The sequence below is a fragment of the Anas acuta genome, chromosome 6 (genome assembly GCF_963932015.1).
Source record: "Anas acuta chromosome 6, bAnaAcu1.1, whole genome shotgun sequence".
Classification (NCBI taxonomy): domain Eukaryota; kingdom Metazoa; phylum Chordata; class Aves; order Anseriformes; family Anatidae; genus Anas; species Anas acuta.
In genome coordinates, this window is record NC_088984.1 from 28401837 (window position 1) to 28422207 (window position 20371).

General features: G+C 56.1%; 1 protein-coding gene across 1 annotated transcript; it reads right to left on the minus strand.

Moving 5' to 3' along the window:
- Positions 1–317: 317 nt before the first annotated feature.
- COL6A1 (collagen type VI alpha 1 chain) lies at positions 318–20085 on the minus strand. The gene is made up of 34 exons (XM_068686138.1): positions 19841–20085; positions 19019–19148; positions 18061–18261; positions 17728–17887; positions 17423–17545; positions 17311–17331; positions 17142–17162; positions 17006–17050; positions 16701–16754; positions 15739–15783; positions 15615–15641; positions 15247–15273; positions 15100–15144; positions 14845–14898; positions 14491–14553; positions 13890–13952; positions 13680–13769; positions 13497–13559; positions 12272–12334; positions 9818–9880; positions 9558–9620; positions 9011–9061; positions 8891–8926; positions 8399–8461; positions 7885–7950; positions 7518–7553; positions 6855–6891; positions 6375–6383; positions 5385–5518; positions 4439–4548; positions 4019–4202; positions 3643–3817; positions 3115–3144; positions 318–2353 (listed from the first exon to the last, which is right to left on the minus strand). Exons 1-34 carry the CDS (start codon positions 19944–19946, stop codon positions 1743–1745), a joined length of 3069 nt encoding a protein of 1022 aa, XP_068542239.1. The 5' UTR covers positions 19947–20085; the 3' UTR covers positions 318–1742.
- Positions 20086–20371: the final 286 nt, after the last annotated feature.

Sequence of the window (20371 nt, forward strand, 5' to 3'; positions counted from 1 at the left end):
AGATGTCACAAAACACATTGCAACCAGAAAAAAAAAATTAGCACTTCCCTTCTTTTCAGAGCTCAGTACTTTTCTATGCCATTTTCAAATGTACTAATTCAGATTAAAATAACCCACAGGATCTCCCAAATCCATAGCATTCAATAATACCCAGATTTGTGAAGTAAAAGCAATACATCTTTTCTCTTTTGTCCTGTATAACTTCATGTGAGAAGTTCTGCTGAAGTCCTCCCAGATCACAGCAGCCCCTATTTCACTAAGTGGCTTTAAAACCATTCAAGAGCTTCTGAAATTCAAGACAGACAAGCTTCCAACAAGACTGTGGAAAACAATTTATTTGACAAATTTCTGAAGTGGACAATTTTAGTAAAACACAGGCATAAAATAAAGGTAACTTGTACAATGGATTTCCGGATACAAAATAAAGAGTTTGGGATGTCAGTACCTGGCAATCACTGTTGCTTTCTCAGAAGCGCATGAATTCGTAGCAAGAGCACCAACAGAAGCACTGAACAAAAATCTCACCCAGCCAAACCACATCTTCAGTGCGGTCGTGGAAACAACTGTGTAAACACCAAGGGCCCACATCACCCATGTAGTGATAGCACCTTTGTCAGTATATCTGTAGGGTGTGATTCAAAGCCCCTGGCAGATAATGGCAGCCTTTCCCTTGACTCAGCTGGGCTGTGGAATAGGCCCTAATTCAATATATAGTGCAGCTAGTGGGTTTCCCTAGGGCCCAGGTGTCTAACTCCTAGATGGTCCTACAGAAACAGCACGCCCACAGGGAGCTCGCTGGGAATTAGACAGCTTGGCACTTTTGAAAAATAAAAATAAAAATCCCACTAACTGGGCTCAGAGAGATTTTCCAGCATGGAGTTTGGACCATAAGGCAAGTCATCAGGTTACTTATGAGGTTCCTGGTTTCACTGTAGGACCATGAAACTGGTTAGTGAAGGAGCGCGGGTCTGTAGCTTCTTCGTGGGTCCCCCCTCCCCAGTGGCTGCTGAGCACCTTTCTCTCAGCCGGTGCCCAGGCCCCTGCTCTGGATAGGACTGTCAGGGCTGAGGTGGGCTCCACCACTCCTCTCCAGCCCATCCCCGGGGGTCTGTGTCCCATCCCGTGGCACAGGAGGTGCTTGGAGATGCTTCCAACACCACCTAGTGCACGGGTGGCTCAGGTAACGAAGTCCAGCCCTTCCCACCCACAGGGGAGATGTGAATCACGCTGGCCAGCTGGGACAACGATCCCCTCTCAAAGCACAGCCTTGGGTTAGGACCATTGTGAGCTGGGCAAGCGCTCAGCTTACATATGGATGAAAGAGGCAAATTAAGAAAAAAAACTGTATCTAAAAAGGGCATAATCAACCTTGCAAGACCAAGCAAGTCCTTATAGTGGTGCAACACACCTCATCCTGGTTCTTTCCTGGCAAAAAAACAGTGGGATGAGGTTGCTTTCAGTGGGGCTTATTGCTAGGTGTACTGGTGTTTGCCGGCTGCAGGGAGCAAGGCACGGGCAGTCACAGGGCAGGGAGGCAGCTTGAGGCTACGAGGAAGAAGTGCAGATGAAGAAGCAGGTGGAGAAGGAAGGGGACTGCACAGACAGGCTGCGGCACAACACCTATCTGTATAGACATGAGTTCCTCAGGTGGGTCAAGAATACTGTTAATCTTTTGGCTTTTGTTTTTCATGTTTAGGTGACAGAGAAGCAGGCACGGCCCTGGTAGAAACCCGTGTGGCTGCTCAGTTAACAGCGATCTTCCTGGAGACAGTTTGGTAGAAGACGCCGCGCAGCAGGGAGGTGTAGTCGGGCACGCGGAACAGGTGGCGCTCCCCGTAGGCAATGTCGTAGTCCGCGCTCTTCCCTGTGACCAGGACACGGACATTGGGCTCGTTGACTTGGCTGCCCACGGCCAGCACGTAGATCTCGATACCGGCCTGCTGAACCCCCTGCACAGTCCTCTCGATGGCCCTGGCGGTGATCCCCTGCGAGTTGCCGTCAGAAAACACCAGCACCTTCTTCTTCGCCCCGGGACGGGAGGAGCGCTGGTACACGCTCATGATGTACTCCAGAGCGGCGTTGACATCCGTGGCGTCGTTCATGAACTCCATGTTGTCGATGGCTTTGGCGATGACCGTGTAGTTACGCTGAAACGGGACTTCGACCTTCTGCTGGTTTTTCCCGCTGTACTGGACCACCGCCACACGCACGGAGTCTTCGGAGGGCTTGCTGGCCTCCAGGAAGCGCTCCGCCAGCCGCTTCACGAAACTCTTGGTGGTCTCGAAGTTCTTGCTCCCCACGCTGGTGGAGCTGTCCACCAGCAGCATGATGTCTGCCTGGTTGGTGAAGGTGACTGCGCAGGGACAGACCAGGGCTCATTACACTGCTCTTCTCCTCCTGCCTCTTCCCGTGGGAAGCCGGTGTGGTCACCAGCTGTCTCACACGCTTCCTGCTTTGCTAGACTTAGGAAATCCCCAGCCTGTGGGGATTTGCTGCCTTGGTTTCCCCTACCCCAATGCTGTCCCTCACTTGTCCTTTTACCCCTTCATTCTTTCTTTTATTTGGTTTATGGCAGGCTGCATTCCCAGGTACTTAGACAATCTAGTGACTCTTGTTATTTAATTCAGCGGATGTTTTCCTTGACTTACACTGTCCCTTCTTGGAGAACCACGTCCTCTACCGAGGCTGGCCTGTTTCCATGGTGAGTCTAAGGATTGTATATGCTTCTGACTTTGAGATGTATCTGTCTACATTCCTCTTTTCAACCACCTTTCCCAAATATCCTGCCACAGTGCTGATTTTCCTGTGTGCTCCTCCCGCTGCATCGCAACAGATCTCATTACTTGCCTCATCTAAAGCTTGCAAGGTCTAAATCTGGCACAGGCTCCTGTCCAGGCCTAAGGCACCAGAGAAGCCATTGTCCAGGCTTCTCTCACCCCTGTCCCCCAGGTGTTTGGGCTGGGGTGTCCACGAGAGACCCCTGTGTGCCTGGCAATGCGTGCTCCTGCAGCAGAGCCCAGACTCTGCGTTCCTACACACACCAGCTGCCAATCCCCACACCACAGCACCCACGAGCCCTTTGTGTGCTTTATAGCATGAAGAGCAGGTACTTACTTGGGCAGGTGTAGTCCGGACATTTCTTCTCTGTTAAGAAAATTAGAAGGAGTAATGTTAGCAGCTCACCTAGGAAAATTGCTTCTTCTGTAGCTCGGCTTCCCACAGAGCCAGAGTAGGGAAAAATGCTCGTCTTGGTTGTGGCCACATTGTGCAAGGTGTTGTGCAAAGGTTGTGTGCACCAGAGAGCGCGTGCTTGAAAGATGCTGTGGACAGGGATGTCCTGCAGCAGGTGAGGACTTGGATGTGGCTGTGAAGTGTTCTGAGACAGACATCATCCTTGCTGCTCATTAACTAAACCTTGACTATCATTCTCTTCCCTCAATACCTGAGTACAATTTGAGGGCATGACCAGGGTAAAGCAGGGAGTTATCATCCCTCACTCTTTGGCTTCCTCAGCCCTCACTATGGTCCTTATTGTCTCCAGCCAGAGGCCTACTGCTTCTGCAGCTTTCTAGGGGTGAGGAGCCAGCCTGGGGCCATGGCATCCCACACACCCAGCTGCCCCTGCACGAGGTTTTCACCCACCTCGACAGACGTAGGAGGTGATGTTCTGCAAGAAGGAGTCATCCAGGAGCTCGGCGTAGTTGTCCCTCTGAATGGACAGTCCTTGTCTTGTAGGCATGCCTAAACAAGCGATGTCGTTCAGTTGATCTGGGTTCGGGTTGTTCCGGAAAATGTCGCCTATCCCAAGGGAAACCACCTGCAGGAAAGTTAGAGTCTATCACTGGCGCCTAATGCATTCATAATCCTGAGTGCCCGTTGCTGCACGAGACAGCTTCTAGTGACACGTGTCCTCCCTACCCTGCCTTAGGTAGCAGAGGCATGGAGACCCCCAGGGAGCCTGCACTACTCTGATGCACGGCCTGTTCCCTGCCAGCCCCCCCTGCCACCGTGCCCTTACCGGGGTGACCTCGCACAGGGAGGTCAGTGGGGTACGGTCCCGCAGCGTGTCCGAGCGCCCGTCCGTGATGACGATGGCCACGTTGTTGTTGGAGGTGAACCTCCGCAGCAGGTTGTCCTTGCTGAACTGCAGGGCTTCTCCCGTGTGGGTGCCCCCAGCTATCCATTTCAGGTTCTTGACTGCCCTGCAAGCAGAGACACCAGTGAGCCTGCCATCACACCCTGTGGATATCACGGGGACAGCTGGGAACACGCATCTCGCTGACACACCGACGTGCTTGCAAGGCAGGGCAAAATCCTGCCTGCACGGGGCTTTGGGCAGGTAACTGGCAAGCTCCTTGGCCTCAGCACAACCTACAAAGCCACCATCCACTAGAACATTCAGCATCTTTGCATTTGCAGGCAGTGCAAACAGACTCACTGTTTGAGTGCCCCGATGTTGTCTATGTTGGCATCCCCCATGGCCACCAGCTCCTGCGTGTTGTTGTGGCTGTACTGCACAACGCCCACTCGGGACTCCCCAGGCTCAAACTGTTGGAGAGAAACAGAAGCCATTTAGGGCCAGGTACCTCCAGGGGCCCTGGAGGGCTCAGAAACCTGCTGAGAGTTTCATGCTCAACATCCTCACAGTGGGCACTGCTGCTGCTCCTCAGGGGCACTACTTATTCCAGACAGGAGCAGGTGGGGCCCAGTGAAACAAGACCCAAAAACAGGTTTCCCATCTTGGTGGTCTCAACACACACACACAAAAAAAAAAAAAAAAAAAAAAAAAAAAAAAACCACACACACAACAAGCAAACTTGCTTTTTTCGTCGATAGTAGTTTTTCTGCCCATCATTAATCTTTCAGGCTTTTTACTGGTTCTTCACCAGCCAGAGACCTGCGTGCACCCAAAGACATGTCCAAGAGCAGGTCATCATATATTTATAGCCCTTGTGCTATGGATCACTCTTTTGGGCTGCAAAGATACCTTTACTAATGTACTTAACTGGAAACCTTAACTGAAACCTGGGGGCAGGCAAGGCTGCCTGGGGGCTACAACACCTTGTGTGTGATCCACTCCAGACACCTGAAATGCTCATCAGAACAAGGAAGAGACCAAGAAACTGATTGATTGGGCAAACAGCGAGCTGTCTGTTCCAGGGCACAGAGGAATAATTCATAGCTACCACAGAGTCTTGCTGCCCGGAGAGGGTGACACACATGTATTTTGGGACAACAAATTCTGTAAACTCCTCCTACAAATCTGGGAGGAATCGAGACCCACCCTGGTTATGTGCTTGAAGCTGAGCCTTGTGGAGGCATCTCCCTGTTTTTCCAAATACAGTGAAAAATAAATGCATCCTAGCACTCGGAGGAAACCTCACCTTCACGCGCTCATCCTTGCTTAGGCGGTCAATGACTTTGATGATGAAGTCCTTGGCAATCTGGAAATTCTGCAGGCCAATGCTCTCTGAGCTATCCAACACAAAGAGGAGGTCGACGGGACCACACGTGCACTCTGCAGCAAAGCACAGGCATGGGAGGGCTTGTGGTTCCTCTCTGAGCTGCTCTCAGAGCAAGGAGGCATGCCCAAGCAAGCAGCTGATGTCTGCTGTTAGTCCTGAGCGGACCCCACCAAAGCCCAGTGCAAAATCAAGTGGCAAAATAGCTGCATAGGAGCGATGAGAGCCAGTTTAGTAGTTTTTCCATTTACTTTTTCTCAGTACTGGTTGTAAGACACGTAACACTGCCAAGCTGTGAGTACCCATAAACCGCCCAGTAACTATTTCCAAAACCCGTTTCCTCAGAAGCCTCCTCACTCCTTCCACTTGCCCAGCCCAGGAGGACAGAGGTGACAGTGGTGGGCTGGAGGAGGCTGACTCAGCTTGCTCTCCCCTCTTGCCTGTGGCTGACGGACATCACGCACCCTGGAACCTTGCTTCAAGCTTTTTTTTGGCTTGCAAACCCTACCCATGCAGACAGTATCATGGAAAAAAAAAAAAAGAAGGCACATTTCTCTGCAGACCAGCATGGGATTTGGGAGAAAGCAACAGAGCTGGATGCACACCATGCCCTGAACTGACTTTTCTCCCCATTGCAGAAAGGGTGGAGAGAGGCAGGAGATCTGCCTGCAGTCTTGCTGGCACAGGGCACCTCCACAGCCGTTTTCCATGACTGTAGGACCAGCCACAGCTGATTTTGGAGGTGGACTTACTGTCTTCCCCTGCCTCCCTCCTGCTCAGTCCTCCTGGGCTTCCACCATCCCTCCACAGCACGAGGCAAGGAAAGGGGAAAAGGCAAGGGAAAGGGAGAGGAGGAAGCAAGGAGAAGCGCTAGCAAACATTTGCAGAATGACTCTGCCAAGTAACACTCACCACAGCAAGCTAGAGTAGAAGGGAGAGAAAGAGAGACCATTAAAACATTGCAGATGAAAATTTTTCATAGACTAACGCAGACTGCAGGTCTGTGTTTCTGCAACACAGATTATCCAGGCTCCTACTCGTTTGTGGAGGTTTCCCTCCTGTTTGGCATGCCCAGATCTGTCTCCTGTTCCAGATCATGATGCCTGACCCAAACCACTGCACAAGGCAGAGCTGTTTCTGCACACACACAGCTGTATTCTTACTTAAACAAACAAATCCCGGAGGGACTGAGTAAACTGTTTGTGTGTAGAGCTCACATCCAGTCCCCTAAGCACCCTGTGCTGTTCCAGCACTTCATGACTGGCCGAGGGCTGGGACCCCCCTGAGGCAAGTCCCCCATGGCAGGACACGGGGACCTCGGGGTGCTTGGGTGCCACCCCTCACCCAGCGAGGAGCCAAGCAGGGCAGGGGGAGCAGCACAGGGATACTCACAGCACATCTTCATGATGATGTCCAAGATTTCACATTCCTGAAAACAGAGATGAAGAAACTCTTAGTGTATCGGCAGGGGCAGCTGCCTGTCCCCCACGTGCTGCTGCCCACCGCTCCTACTGTTGCTGTGTGTTGCTTCAAAGCAAATCCTGGTCTGGGAACTAGCGATGTGCAAGTGGGGCTGCTCCCCTTGGAGCAGGCAAGGGCTAGGCTTTGCCAGCAGTGCAGTGCACCCATTACACTGCCCGTGCAGAAGAAGCTGCATGGAAAGTCCTGGCTCACCACCCAGCTTGCTGGACCTTTCCTCCATCCGTAGTGGTTGCTCTCGTTATGAGCTTACCACAAGGTGGGGAGACCTGAGTCCTGGTGACACCATGGTCAGAGCATGTCCTTGCTCGGTGGGCAAATGTCATAGCACTCAAAGCAAAGAGGAACGGCCAAACTGGGAATAATACCAGTCTTCCCACTCCTGTCAGAGTGGAAGTTTTCGCACTGCAGAGGGGACTCAATGGTGACAGAAAGGAGGAAACCTGGCCAGGGAGCCTCACTAGGACAGTGACAGGGGCAGCCACTACCCCGCCTGGGAGCACAAGGCTTCCCAGCAGTGGTCTCCAGTAGCACAGACCCAGAAAACAAGCAGTACCCCAATCCTGTCCCACTTACATCTGGTCCTGGAGGTCCCACAGGTCCGGGTGGCCCCTGTCAAACAGAAGCATTGAGTTAGAGCATTTACAAGAGCAGGCAGTCCTATCTTCAGCGAGAGGTAACAATATCTTGCCAAGCAATGCAGAGGCTGGAAACATTGCTTGGCTTCCCAAATCCTGAACTTTGGGCAGGTGCATCTGCTTGCTCACAGAGAAGGTGACCTGCCTCACCGCAGGCAGTGCACACACACGGTGTGTCTGCTCAGCTCCGCATTGCCCCCACAGCACCCAGCTGGTGGGTGATGAGGAGACAGCAAGTCACTCTCCTTCAGCCACATATATATGCTGTGCTGGTCAGTGCAAGCCCTTCCAGGACCCTTACTTACCGGGAGGCCTTCAGGACCCCTGTGGCCTTTCGCTCCTTTGCTGCCCCTGGGGCCAGGGGTTAGGTTCTGGATTTAAAACAAAAACAAAATTCACAAATTCATGTGTCAGAGTGAGGTCCAGCACCTTCCCCTTCCAGATGCCTGCTGAACCCTACTGAGCAATATTACCATGGAAAAGTTAACTGAGAACGCTGTGCCCAAGCAAGCAAGTTAGGACAGGCACTAGGAAAATCTCTCTCCATGGGACAACGGTGCAGCAGAAAGCCAACATCAGTGCTATCTGGAAGCATACAACACCAAGTGCAGATGACACCTGTCTCAGCCTAACAGACCTGGAGGTTTGCTGGCAATAAGCTGTAGGATGCAAAGCAAACATCTAGAGAGCAAAGGGCACTTACGGTCTTACAAAATCTGATGGGCTCTTACTCACAGGCAAGGTAGCTCTAGATCCAGCCCCAAACTCCTACACCCTGCTCACACAGAGAAGTCATACAGCTTTATAAAGATTACTCACATCGTTGCCAGGGTCTCCAGCTTCTCCTTCATCACCTTTAGGGCCAACGTAGCCTTTTGTTCCCTGAAAAATAACAGAAGAAGCTTCTGTATGGAAAGCAGTCAGTGAGATTGGTGCAGGGACCTTGTGAGAGCTGGCTTGGGGAGGAGGCAGAGAGCTATCTGTAGGCTCCCTAGCACCAAATTTCAGTGTTATCAAATGAGAGACCTCCTTAGGTGGCTTTCACTATCATAGCTGCTGTCATAGCTACTTCCAGCCCCAGCTGCTGTCCTTGGGTGTTATGACCAGCGCACCAAGGCAAGACATTTCCATGGGAAGCATCCTCTGCAGGGATAGATGGGCATAAGATAAACAAGGTTCTGGGTGAGCAGGCTGCTTCAGGGAGCCCATTTCACCATGCAGCAGGCGGAGAGGCTCTACAAGCCAAACTACCACCAGAAGACACTGGCCAGGATGATCTCTGTTAGGTGCAGGATGAAACATCACACTTACATTAATGCCAGGTTCCCCTCTGTCTCCTTGCTGCCCCTGGGAATGAAGAAAAGGATGTATGTTAGGTCAGGGAGGCAGGAATAATGGTATTGTGGTTTCAAAGCAGCACGTGAAACTCACAGGGGCGCCTGGGAATCCAATGGTGCCATTACCAGGTTGGCCATCCTCACCCTGCAAAGGAAGAGAGAAATAGGTGAGACAACGTGAAGTGGTAAAACCACCACACAAGCAGACCCCTTGGATAGCACAGCAGAAGGGGGAACTGGGACACGAACTGCCAGTACATCTCCTGAATGCTAAATATTTGTCTATGTTCTTTATTTTAAAGGAAAAAGGAGAAGAGCGAGCTGCAGCAGGGAGAAAGGGAAGCCCCAGAAGCTCTGTGGGTGACACGGTGCCTCTCAGAGATTAGGATATGACCACAGGCTGGGAACACTGGGCAGTATGAGAGCTGCTGCTGCAAAGTACATCCAAGTCACAGCTCTTTGGACTTGTAGATGTGCACCACATGTGCTCAAAGGAAGTTGCTTGCAACTTTTCCCAACACACCTTAGCTGTGTTGGAGTGCTATTTCTTTCCTCTCTGACCGGGACCGTGCTGTGTGCAACCAGCCAGTTGTAGACCTTTTCCATGCTGCGTGCAGTCACCACAAACAAACTCCACTCACCCTTTCTCCCATCAGGCCAGGATCTCCAGGCAACCCAGGTGCTCCAGGCAATCCCTTTGGGCCCTGGAAGGAACAAAAGGAGCAGTCAAGCATTGCCCACCATCCCTTGGGGTGTCCGTCAGGAAGCTAGCACCTAGCTTTGTACACACAAAGGCTTCCTAAGGCCTGGGGGAGCTGGGGACAGCCCTAATGGGCAGCATCTCCTGCTTTCCCCTTAATTCCCTCCTCCCAAGATGATGAGCTGATGAAACAACACTGACCTCATTACCACGGGGGCCGTCGTCTCCCCTGTAACCCTTGGGTCCTGGTGGTCCACGTTCACCCTAGGAGAACACAGAGAGCTCTCACCACAGGGCTTTGCCCTTAGCATTGCCCATGCTGGGAAGGGCTGGTCTTCTCATTTCCAAGCGTGGTGGGTGAGAGCTGCCACCCCCTGCCTGTCCACCAGCTGCAGGGCTGGCCAGAGACATGCAGAGACAAGAGGTGTGAGGAAAGAAGGCAGGGAGAGAATTTTTCTTTTTTTTTTTTTTTTTTTTTTTTTGCCTTTAAGAGCTCCAACAGATGCCCAGGGGAGGCCCCTCACTTTCTGCCCAGTGTCCCCAGCGCTCTGCATGGTTTACTTGCCAGGACACTGGCAGCGATGGCAGGGCACGGCTGGGTAGCCACGCAGCTCCCAGTGTCTGAGCAAGGCAGCCCCATGTGGAGCTGGTGTGTGGCCAGTCCACAGCTGGTGGAGGCAGAAGAGCTGTTCCGTACTGCTGAGGTTTTGGAGGAGTGGGATGCTGTCTTTGCACGTTGCTCAGTGCAGCCCAGTTTGCAGCCGCTGTCTCTCAGCACCCAGAAGCCGAAGAAGCACAAGTCCCATCCAGCTGCCCCTCCTGCTCCTCTTCACGCTGCTCTTCCAAGGAACAGCACGCAGAGGACTTCAAAATTACGTAGTGCAGTGCAGAGCACGAGGCTGCCTAAAGGCATGTGACCCTTTTATCTGCACAAAAGCCCCAAAGGAGGAAAGCTGGGAAGGAGGGGTGGGAGCTCATGACCATTCACACCAGCCAAAGCTGGATCCTGGACAAAATTGGCTCGCGTTGACTGTAGGTGACCTGTGTAGCAAACAAGTCCAAACCCCTTGCAGCCCTGTAGGGATTTGTGAAGACAGAGGATTTGGGGTTGGAAAGTCTTTAACAGCTTCCCGATCACTTTCCTTGTGGGTGCAACAAGAACTGCAGCAGGAATGGGCACCACAACCAGGAGGAGGTGGACCACCAAACCTGCCCAGAAGGTCAGGGATGAGAGCACGGACCTTTAGCTTCTCTCACAGACAGAAGAGGGGTGAAACAGGGCCACAGGTTAGTGGGAGCCCTTTCTCCTTGCCAAGCGAAATGATCTCCTTAGAGAGAGCCAGAGCTTGCAGATAACATGGCTTGAAAAACACTCACATTTGCCAAAGTCCTTCCCTTGCCCAAGCCCAATTACACATTCATTTTTAATTTGGCCAAGCAAAAACATTTTTTCCTTGGTTTACGGGAAAACAACATCTTTGCTTTGCAACTGCTTTTGAAATCTTGCAATCTCCCTGGAGTGAGAGGGGCGCTGGGGCGGCCGCAGTTCTGGGGAAGGCACCCGCTCCGCTGCCGTGGAGGCCGGGTAGCAGCCTCCTTCCCCTCCTCCCTGCCAGTGACAGTGGGCTGGAGGCAGGATTTTGCCCAGCCTTGTGCCCCAGCATGCTCACATCGCTTTGGCCCCCAGGCTTGTATCAAATCTTCACCTGAACTCTGGTTTCTTCTGCCTCAAACTGGGGGTGAGCCTCCCTGCTCCACTGGTGCCAACCTGCGGCACCAGCCCATGGCACACACACACCCAGCAGCTGCCTTCCAGCCAGCACCATCTCCTGCCTCAGCACCCGAGCTGGGTGCTGCCTGACACTCTTTGGTTGTGGAAGAACTTAGTTGGGCTAAGGACAGAAGGATCTGGGCAATTCTGGGTGAGTTCAGTGCTCTTCACGAGCACAAGGCAGGCTCGAAGGCAGCTCTGCCGTGGGGTGGCCCACGTTGGTGACAGCATGAACCCAACAGCAGCCCCATGCTACAGATCTCCTTCAGGGCTCTTCAACAGTTGGTCAAACACCTTTTTCCGCCCTTCTTAGGCTGGAGGTAGCCAGCTCTGCTCTGCAGAAAGCCAGCGGGTTCTTGGGTGCACAAGGACAAGCGGACCCCAGAGCAGGAGGGCTGGACCTCACGGTGAGCAGACCTGGGGAGCAAGCGGCTTTGGAACAGATCGTTTGCAGATATGAAGGGTGCTGGTGACACTGTGAAGGCCCCGCTGGGCTGTCCCTGCTCACGTGTGATGCCTTATCAACTCGCATGGCCAAGGCCAGCAGCGTCTGGTCCCAGGCCTGAATACTTGGTGCGCTGCCGCAGCTCGCACTTGCCAGCTTCCAAATCTGCCTGTCAGATGTGTTGACATCCGTTTCCACAGAACTGGGAAATGACCTAGAGGTTTCTCTGTCCCCAGCCTAGCAGCCAAGTCTCCATTTTCTAGCTCTGTTCACGTTCTCTTAGAGATCCCGGCCCCTCTGCGCTGGTTTTGCTGCCTTTCCTGGAAAGTGCTGAGACCTTGCCCCAGGATGCTGTGGCACCAGTTAAGCCCAGTCTGCAGCCTCCTTGCTCCCCAGTGCACTCCCTCAGGGGATCCAGAAGGCTAATCCAGAGCCTTACCTGGTCACCAGCTGGTCCGGGGGGTCCGTCCTGACCTTGGTTGCCGGGTGGCCCAGGCTCTCCCTGAAAACACACACAGAGGGCATGAGAAACTGAGAGGGGCATGTGTAGGGCGTGATGGGACCTGCACAAGGTGGGCAGCAGTGGAAAACCTGGCCGTGGGTGTTTCTGCAGCATGAGCTGCAAGACAAGCATCGTGGTGCGAGGCACTGCTCTGCCCGCAGCCCCGCTGGGAAGGGAGGTGCTCAGAAACTCCCCGGGAAGGTCGCACCTGACTTAAAACACTGAGGAAAGCGGCCAAAAGCTCGGCAACCCAAAGCTCTCCCTTGCAAGCTAGAAGCTCCCATCTGCCTAAGCCAAACGGTAAATACAAAATAACTTCCAAAGGGCCCTGGATGCTGGTGGAGACGTTTCTGGCTAGGTTGCTGAACCTCGTGCTTGAGCTAAGACTTGGACTGAAGCAGCCCACCGTCTGCTGAACCATTTAACTCCAGGACACTGGCGTGCCTTCATCTCCCACGCACATCTGCCCTGCACAGCGATGCTGCCATGGTTCCCTGAGCAGAAGCAGGGAAGGGGAGGCTCCCAGCTCCTGGCTCCTTTGGCTTCACACATCCCCACCCCACGCAGCCCCGTGCCCTTTCTCCCGGCAATGCTGGGGCAGGGCTGGCTGCCAGCCCCGGCCCTGCTGCCCCACGCAGTGGTGGCACCTCTGACATTTGCCACATGCTTTTTTTTCATCTGTCCTGTCCCACTCAGGGCTCCTGCTCATCCTTCCCATGCTCACATCGGGTGACTCAGCCCCGGCAGGGACAACAAATATTTTCCCAGTGACTCCCCCCCGGCTGCCACAGCGCTCACCCCCGGCAGGAGTGTCCTGTCCTCACCCAGGTACCCTGTGCCCCCCGTGCTGAGTCCCCGGCGCCTGCACACCCTCTGAGGAGGACACCTTGCTGCTTTGCTCCCCACCAGCTGCTCCACGCCTGCTCTTGGCTCTCCGAGCATGCCCTGGGTTTTGGCTGCTTGCTGCTCAGCCACCAGCATGAAGGGACAATTGCTGGAGACGGCATCAGGTCCCCACCAGGCTGGCAGGTGCATGCACCAAGCTTGCCCACTGGCCCACAGGCTGGCCCAGGCAGCCACTGGCCACCTATTTCAGCCCTGGCTGCCCAATGTTCCCCCCTCTTCACACAGACGCCCACAGCCACCCCCCGGCAGCACTTACGGGATCTCCTCGTGGACCACGGTCTCCTGGCGAGCCTGGGGCGCCTCTTTCTCCATTGCTGCCCTGCAAGGAGATGGTGGGAACACAGGTTCAGGACACACTCCTGGTCCTGCAAACCCCACCTTCATCACCTGCCCCAGCCCTCCTCCTCCTCGGCAGGTCCCAGCCCCTTCCCGTGCTCACCCTCTCTCCAGGAGGACCGTCCGGGCCCGGGGAGCCCTCGTCCCCCATCTCCCCTGTGGGTCCAGGCTCACCCCTGTTGCCAGGAGCACCCTGCAAGAGCAAGCAAGACCAGACAAATCAGTGGGTTTTGGAGCAAAGCCCCATGTGCCAGCAGGGCCAGGGGCAAGCTCAGCTCTGGGGCTGAGTGTGGAGCGGGGACCTTGCACCGACCTTCTCTCCAGGGCTGCCGGGGATCCCCTGCCGGCCGGGCTTTCCATCTTCCCCAGGCTCCCCCTGCACAAGGACACAACAAGACAGGGTGAACAAGGACACATCAGTACCAGCAGGTGGGTTTTGGTTCCGTGCTGAGGAGGCTTGAGCCCCCCTATCCTCCACAGCTCACGGAGGGCCCCAAGCCCAGCAGGTGCCTCCGTGCCCCCCTCCAGGTGTGAGCCACCATTTCAGAGCAGCCCCCCAGCACTTCCAGGCTGCTTGTGGCAGGCTCGCAGGCACCCACAGGAGCAGCCTGGAGTGTGCCAAGCACAGCTTACGTCTTGCCAGCCTGGCTTCACCGAGGGTGAGGGGCAGCATCCTCCAGCAGGGCCTCGCCCCCAGGCAGCACAAGGAGGCCAGCGATGGGTCAGTCACCGCCTCTCTTGGCTAAAGCTGGGCATCTGCCTCTCCTGGACAAGCCCACTGGTTTTTCCCCATCTCCAGAAAGGGAATTTTTCTTCTTGAAGGTGGGAGCCTGCCCAGCACCGCTTCTCCCGCACCCGGCTGGGCACAGCAAGGGCAGCCCCATGGCCCTCCCGGCTGGGTGCCACGGGCTCACCTTTCCTCCCTTGGGTCCGTAAGCACCGGGATCACCCTTTGGTCCGGGTGGGCCTTGAGTTCCCTGTTGAAAGCAAAGAACAGCGTCACTGAAAACTAATCCAGCAGCACTACCTGCAGGAAATGGCACGGAGAGAGCGCCCTGGCCGCCTGGCCCCCAGCCCCTCGGTGGGGAGCATGGAGGGTACAGGTGCTCGCCGTGACAAGGGGGTGGCTGCTTTAGGGAAACGCTGCAGAACTGAGGAAAAGGGCAGAAAAGGTGGTTGCTGGACCACAGCAGAGCACGGGGATAGCTGCACACGCAGAGGTGCATTTACAAGTATTTCCAAGCAAGGGGCACCCATGGGGTACGTACATCGAATCCAGGAGAGCCTTTGCAGCCAGGTAGCCCGGGGTATCCAGCTTCTCCCTGTGGGACAGACAAAGCAAGGGCTGCTGTGAGTGGTGCCTGCAGGATGCCCCTGAGCATCCCGGGCAGAGACACCGCTGCAGGGGATGAGCCCCAGATGGGGAGCTGCCTTCATTCCTGGCCCCCACAGTGGTTTTGGGAGGTGTCTGGGCAAAACCCAGGGTCCTCAGGCTGAGCAAGGGACCCCAAAGGGAGGTTTACCTTCATGCCATCGATGCCGTCGATCCCACGCTTGCCCTTCTCACCCTAAAATGCAGATAGGAAGCCATGAAGAAGCGATTTGCAAAGACCCTTCCTCCCCAGCACCCCAAGCATTAACGGGGAAGAACAAGCGGTGCAAAATCTGACCTTGGCTCCTTTGGCTCCTCTTGATCCCTGCAAAAGGAAGGAGAGAGGTCAGACCCCACGCGGAGCACACCCGTCCCCTCACCACATTGCCACCCCCATGCTGGCTTGGCCCCAGGTGTGGGTGTTCCTACAGCCCCGCACACCACCGGTGCCACCGTTGTGCCCAACAGGTTAGGTGCTTGCTGGCTCCCCGCGGTCACATCAGCCTCAAACTGGTTGTCTTGGCTGGATGCTGGTGCTTCCAGGGGGGGATGGATGGATGGATGCACAGACATGGGTGTGTACCCAGGCCTAATGCCAGGCAGCCCCAGTGCACAGCCAGACAAGGAGGGGGGCACTGAGCCCCCCCACGTCCTTGCTGCACTCACCTTTTCTCCTCGACTTCCTTTGTCACCCTAGCGATGAAAGAAGAGAGAAAAAACAGAGGATGAAGATGCTGGCAGCACGTGGCCCATCCAGAAGCCATGCCCGCCACCCTGCAGCCCCACGTACCTTCATTCCTTGGTAGCCAACAGGTCCCATGTCCCCTGGCCTGCCCTGGAGGACAGAAACATGGAGTTACGGAGGCACAAGCCATCAGCAAGGGGGCCAGTCCCCCTGGGCTCTCCACCCAGGGCCAGACCCACCTTGTCCCACACACACTCTCCATTTAAAACAAAATTTTGTGACACCGCTTGGCAAGACCCCCTTATGGGATGGGCTTCTTGGCCCCAAAGGCCATGCTGCCCCCTTCTCCAGCCCTTGCCCCTGACCTCCTCCTCCTTTGTCCAGCCTGGTGGCATGGGATGCCTGCAGGGGTGGAGGGGAGCTGCTGGCACCTCCAGCATTCCCAGCCCTTCCCAATGTGCTTGGGGCCACGTCATTTGGGATGAAGGTGAAGGGCAGAAAATCCTTGGGAAAGGAAAAAACATGCGCATGCCATGAGGTTTCCAAACCGAGCATGCACATGCTGAGTAACTGCACACTCGTGTGTGGGAGAAACATCTCCCAAAATAAACGTACCTAGTAAAAAAAAAAGGGAGGAGGAGGAGGAAAATAGTTTCCTTATGCTATTAGCTTCTTATTTACTGGAGGTTTCCCTGTAACACTGCGGTGCTTGTGTTGTCGGAGGACACAGGAGGGAGCCCGGGGTACACCCCGTGAGTCAGAGAGGTGTCCTGAAGGAGGGGCGGCTGCTTTGGGCGAGGAACAAGGAGGCCTTGTAGTGCCAGAGGAGAAGGGGCTGCCCACTGGGAGCCCTGGCCGATGCAAGGGGACGGCCCTGTGTCACCATCTCCCTGGGGACAGCTGTCCAGGACCCCAGTGTGGCAACGGGGATGGTGTGGGGATGGGGAGTGCAAAGGGGATTGGGGCTGGTCCCCATTACCCTGCCAGTGAGGATGTGCCTGAGAGCTCTGCCTGAAAGTCAATAAAAAGCCCCTGAGCGGAGCCACCAAGTCCAGTCCTTTACTTACGGGCTCTCCAGCATCTCCTTTTGGACCGGGAAGACCTGGCTTGCCTCTTTCTCCCTGAAATACAGGACAGAAATACAGTTAGTGGATCAAAGTGAGCTGATCCCCCCCATCCCCCCAGGAGTGAAACAGGACTGCAAGGAGAGCAGGGGGGTGGTAGCAGCAGTTCCCCATGGCTGCAGGGAGCAGAGGGCAGAGGCTGCATGGGACAGCAGTTTGCACCACCTTGCCCAAAAGGCAAGTGTCCCGCTGGTCCCTGAGCATCCCCACGGAGCCCATCCCCCTGTGTTTGGGGGCTGATCCCTCACCTCATAGCCTGGATCGCCGGGAGGTCCAGGGGGCCCTCGAGGAGGCTGCGGGAGAGACTCATGGGTTAGACCGAGCCACTGAGGCACAGCGTGGGGACACAGGGGGAAAGGGTGGAGGCCTGAAAAGAAAACTCACCTGGCACTCGAAGGAGCAGCACTGCCCAAGGGAAGGAGAAAACAGTCAGTGGCAGCGCTGTGCTGGGCTCGGGGGGAGCCCCAAGGCTGGGCAGAGCGGTGCCACCAAGCCCCCGTGTGGCTGGGGGTGGCTGCATGGGGACGGGCACGGGACACGGGGGAACACTCACCGACTGCTCCATGTTGGCTTTCTGCAAGGCAAAAAGTGAAGAAATGAGGGTGGTGAGGGAGGAGAGGGCCCACGGTGGGGGCAGGCTGGGCGGGGGGACAGGCGGTGCTCACAATCATGTCGATGATGGTGTTGATGGTCTCCTCCACGTCGAGGTCCCGGGTCGGCTTCAGGCTGGTGGCGGTGAAGTTGCGGCGGTAGGCATGGTCCGTGGCGATGATGTTGAGCCGCTGGTCCTAGGGGTTGGGGGGCAGAGCAAGACCTGTGGGCACTCCTGTAGGATGTGCCCAGGGGACATGCTGGGGACAGGTGTCCCCTGGCCACCCTGGGGACCTGCATCAGCCCTCCAGCCCGCTGTCTGTCGCAGAGCCCATCCCCAGGGCAGCTGCGGGGAGCATCCCTGCTGTGCGGTCCCTACCAGGTGGTTGGGAGAGATGGCGACGGAGAACACTTTGATCCCCAAATGTTTGGCTTCATTGGCAGCATCATCCAGGCCACCACAGGGCTCCTTGTACCCCTCCAAGGGGTGTCCATCCGTCACCACGATCAGGTATTTATTCTCCTTGAGATGGGAGCCACTGCAAAGGTTTAAACACCGGGATCAGTGCAGGGTTGCACAGATTGGGCTGGAGCGCCCTCCACCACAGATTCGGTCCCCGTGCTGGGGACAGCTCCACAGGATGCACGGGGACGTCCTCAGCCACCACCCACCACGGTGCCACCGCCCTCAGCCCCGCCGCCCGATGAGTACCCGATGAGCAGGCGCTCGATGCCCTGCTTTATGGCGCAGTCGGTGTGGGTGCCCTTCCCGATGTAGCTGATGGCCGACACGCTGTCCTTCAGCTCGGTCCTGCCGCTGGGCATGGCCGTCAGGTCCTTGATGAGCACCACGGAGTCGCTGTAGTGCAGCGCCCCGGCGTTCCACACCAGGAAGCGGTCACAGCGAAAGTACCTGCGTGGGGACGTGGGGACATGGGGACACCGGGACATGCACCTTCAGACATCTTCTCCCTGCCCATGAGGGCCTCTCCCCAGGACTCCTGAACATCTCTGTCCTCTCCATCCCAGCCCACCACACCACCTGGTGGCACCGTGGGCAGGTTGGTGGGTCGCAGGGGGATGCCCCTGCAGGGAGCAGCAAGGTGGGCACAGTGATGCTGGGGGTCGTGGGAAGCCCCATCCATCCATCCGTGTGCTTGCAGGGGGTCTCAGGACAAAGCCTCGTTTAGGAGCCAGGCTGCATCGATGGGATGTGCACAAGCACAAGGCTCCCATTCACGTGGTGCTGACGTGGGGTGGCCCTTCCTGGCCCCCTGCTGCTCCGGGGTTGGTGCACCCACCCCGGGGAAACCAGGGTTAGATCGAGGGCTGGTGGCTGGGAGCAGCCTGGTGGGTGAGGAGCCAGACAAAGGGTTGGGCAGAGGGGTGGAGATGGGGCACCCCACAGGGAGCCCCCAAAACTGTGTTCAACACCTGGGGGATGCGAAGAGGCTGCAAGGGGGTGGGCTCTGTCAGTGCCAGGTTTAGCACAGTGGGTACCCTATGACCACATTGTCCTGGCCCTGCAAAATAACCTGATGGCAGGGCTGGGCCCCCTGCCCTGGGGTGTCCCCGTCCCCCCCCTGCAGCCCTGCTGCCTCTGCAGCATGTGCAGCGTCCCCAGCCCCCTCTGCTTGGCACAGCCCTGAGAGCCCACAGCCGCTGGGTACCTCTCGGTCAGCTTGTCGATGAAGCGGTTGGTGAAATCTTTCACTTGTGCCACGAGGTCCCCGAAGGGCTTCACCCTTAGGGCAACGCTCTCAGAGGTGTCCAGGACAAAGAAGAGGTCCACGGGGCAGTCTGGGGGCAGGCAGAGCGGTGTGGCTTGGCATCGCCCCCCCGCGCCCCAGCTGCCCCCCAGCACACATGCAGGACGTGCCCTGGGAGCACGGTGTAGCCGTGCTAACCCCACGCGAGACACATGAGCATGCATGTATGGGTACGGTCATTTTTCCTCAGCATTTCTGCTTTGGCATTAATGGTGAGCTGGACTGCAAATGAGCACGTATCCGGAAAACGTCAGTTTGTGCATTCTTTCCCCCCCCCATTTGCATTCAAACTTGCGATACCAGGATTAGTTATTGTTTAAAACAACCAGCGGCTGCACCAAGTATTTTAAAACAAACAAACAAGCAAACAAACAAGACCTCACAGCAACTACCACAAGAAATTAATGCTTTTCCAACACGTCCCGGCACAAATATCATCGCAGAGGAGAGCAAAACTAAAACCAAGCCTCAGCGGCCGGTGCCTGGCCCCACGTCCTGCACAAAGCTGCCCCAAGCCCCCCTCCCCGATGGCACCTGGCCGAGGAGAACCAGCCCAAAATGAACACTAAAAGTGGGCACGCCTGGTGGGTGCTCTCCTGGCACATGCTGCCCTGCTCCGTGAGCGTGACTCTTCCCAAAATCTGCTGGCCGTGGGGAAGCTGGAGGCCCCCAGACATCTCCACTAGCCCAGGGGGAGCACCAGGGACTTTGGCTCCCGCTTACCTTGAGCCCTGTGGAGCCGGGAGGAGATGTCTTGAGCCCAGGAGCCCCCCCGGAGGAGGCAGGCGTGCAGCAGCAGCAGCGCGAGGAGCGAGTCGTGCAGCCTCATCTTGCTGGGCTCAGATTCCCATCGAGCTGGGGGCGAGGGGGAGGCAGAGAAAGGCAAGGAGCCGTCGGCAGCCGGGAGAGGCCGGGCTCCAGAGGTGGTTTCAGCGCTTGGGTCCCGGCGAAGGAAGAGCAGGAGGGAGGGCAAGTGCGAGGAGGAGACTCCAGCAGCTGGAGGAGGGACCAGCGGCTGCCAGCGGTGACTCAGAAGTGAGCAGACATTTCTCCTGGCCCCTCTTTGGGCTCGCTGCAGAGCTCTGTCCTCCTCAGAGCGCTCCCCAGCTGCCGGAGCTGGGGGTCCTTGGCACCCACCAGCATCCCCCTGCTAAGGAGGGGACCCACTGTGGGGCACCAGGCTTGATTTGGGAAAAAAACACTTTCTTCTGTGGCTGTCAGGGCTTTCAGCTCATCCCAGTCAGGACCCCAAGG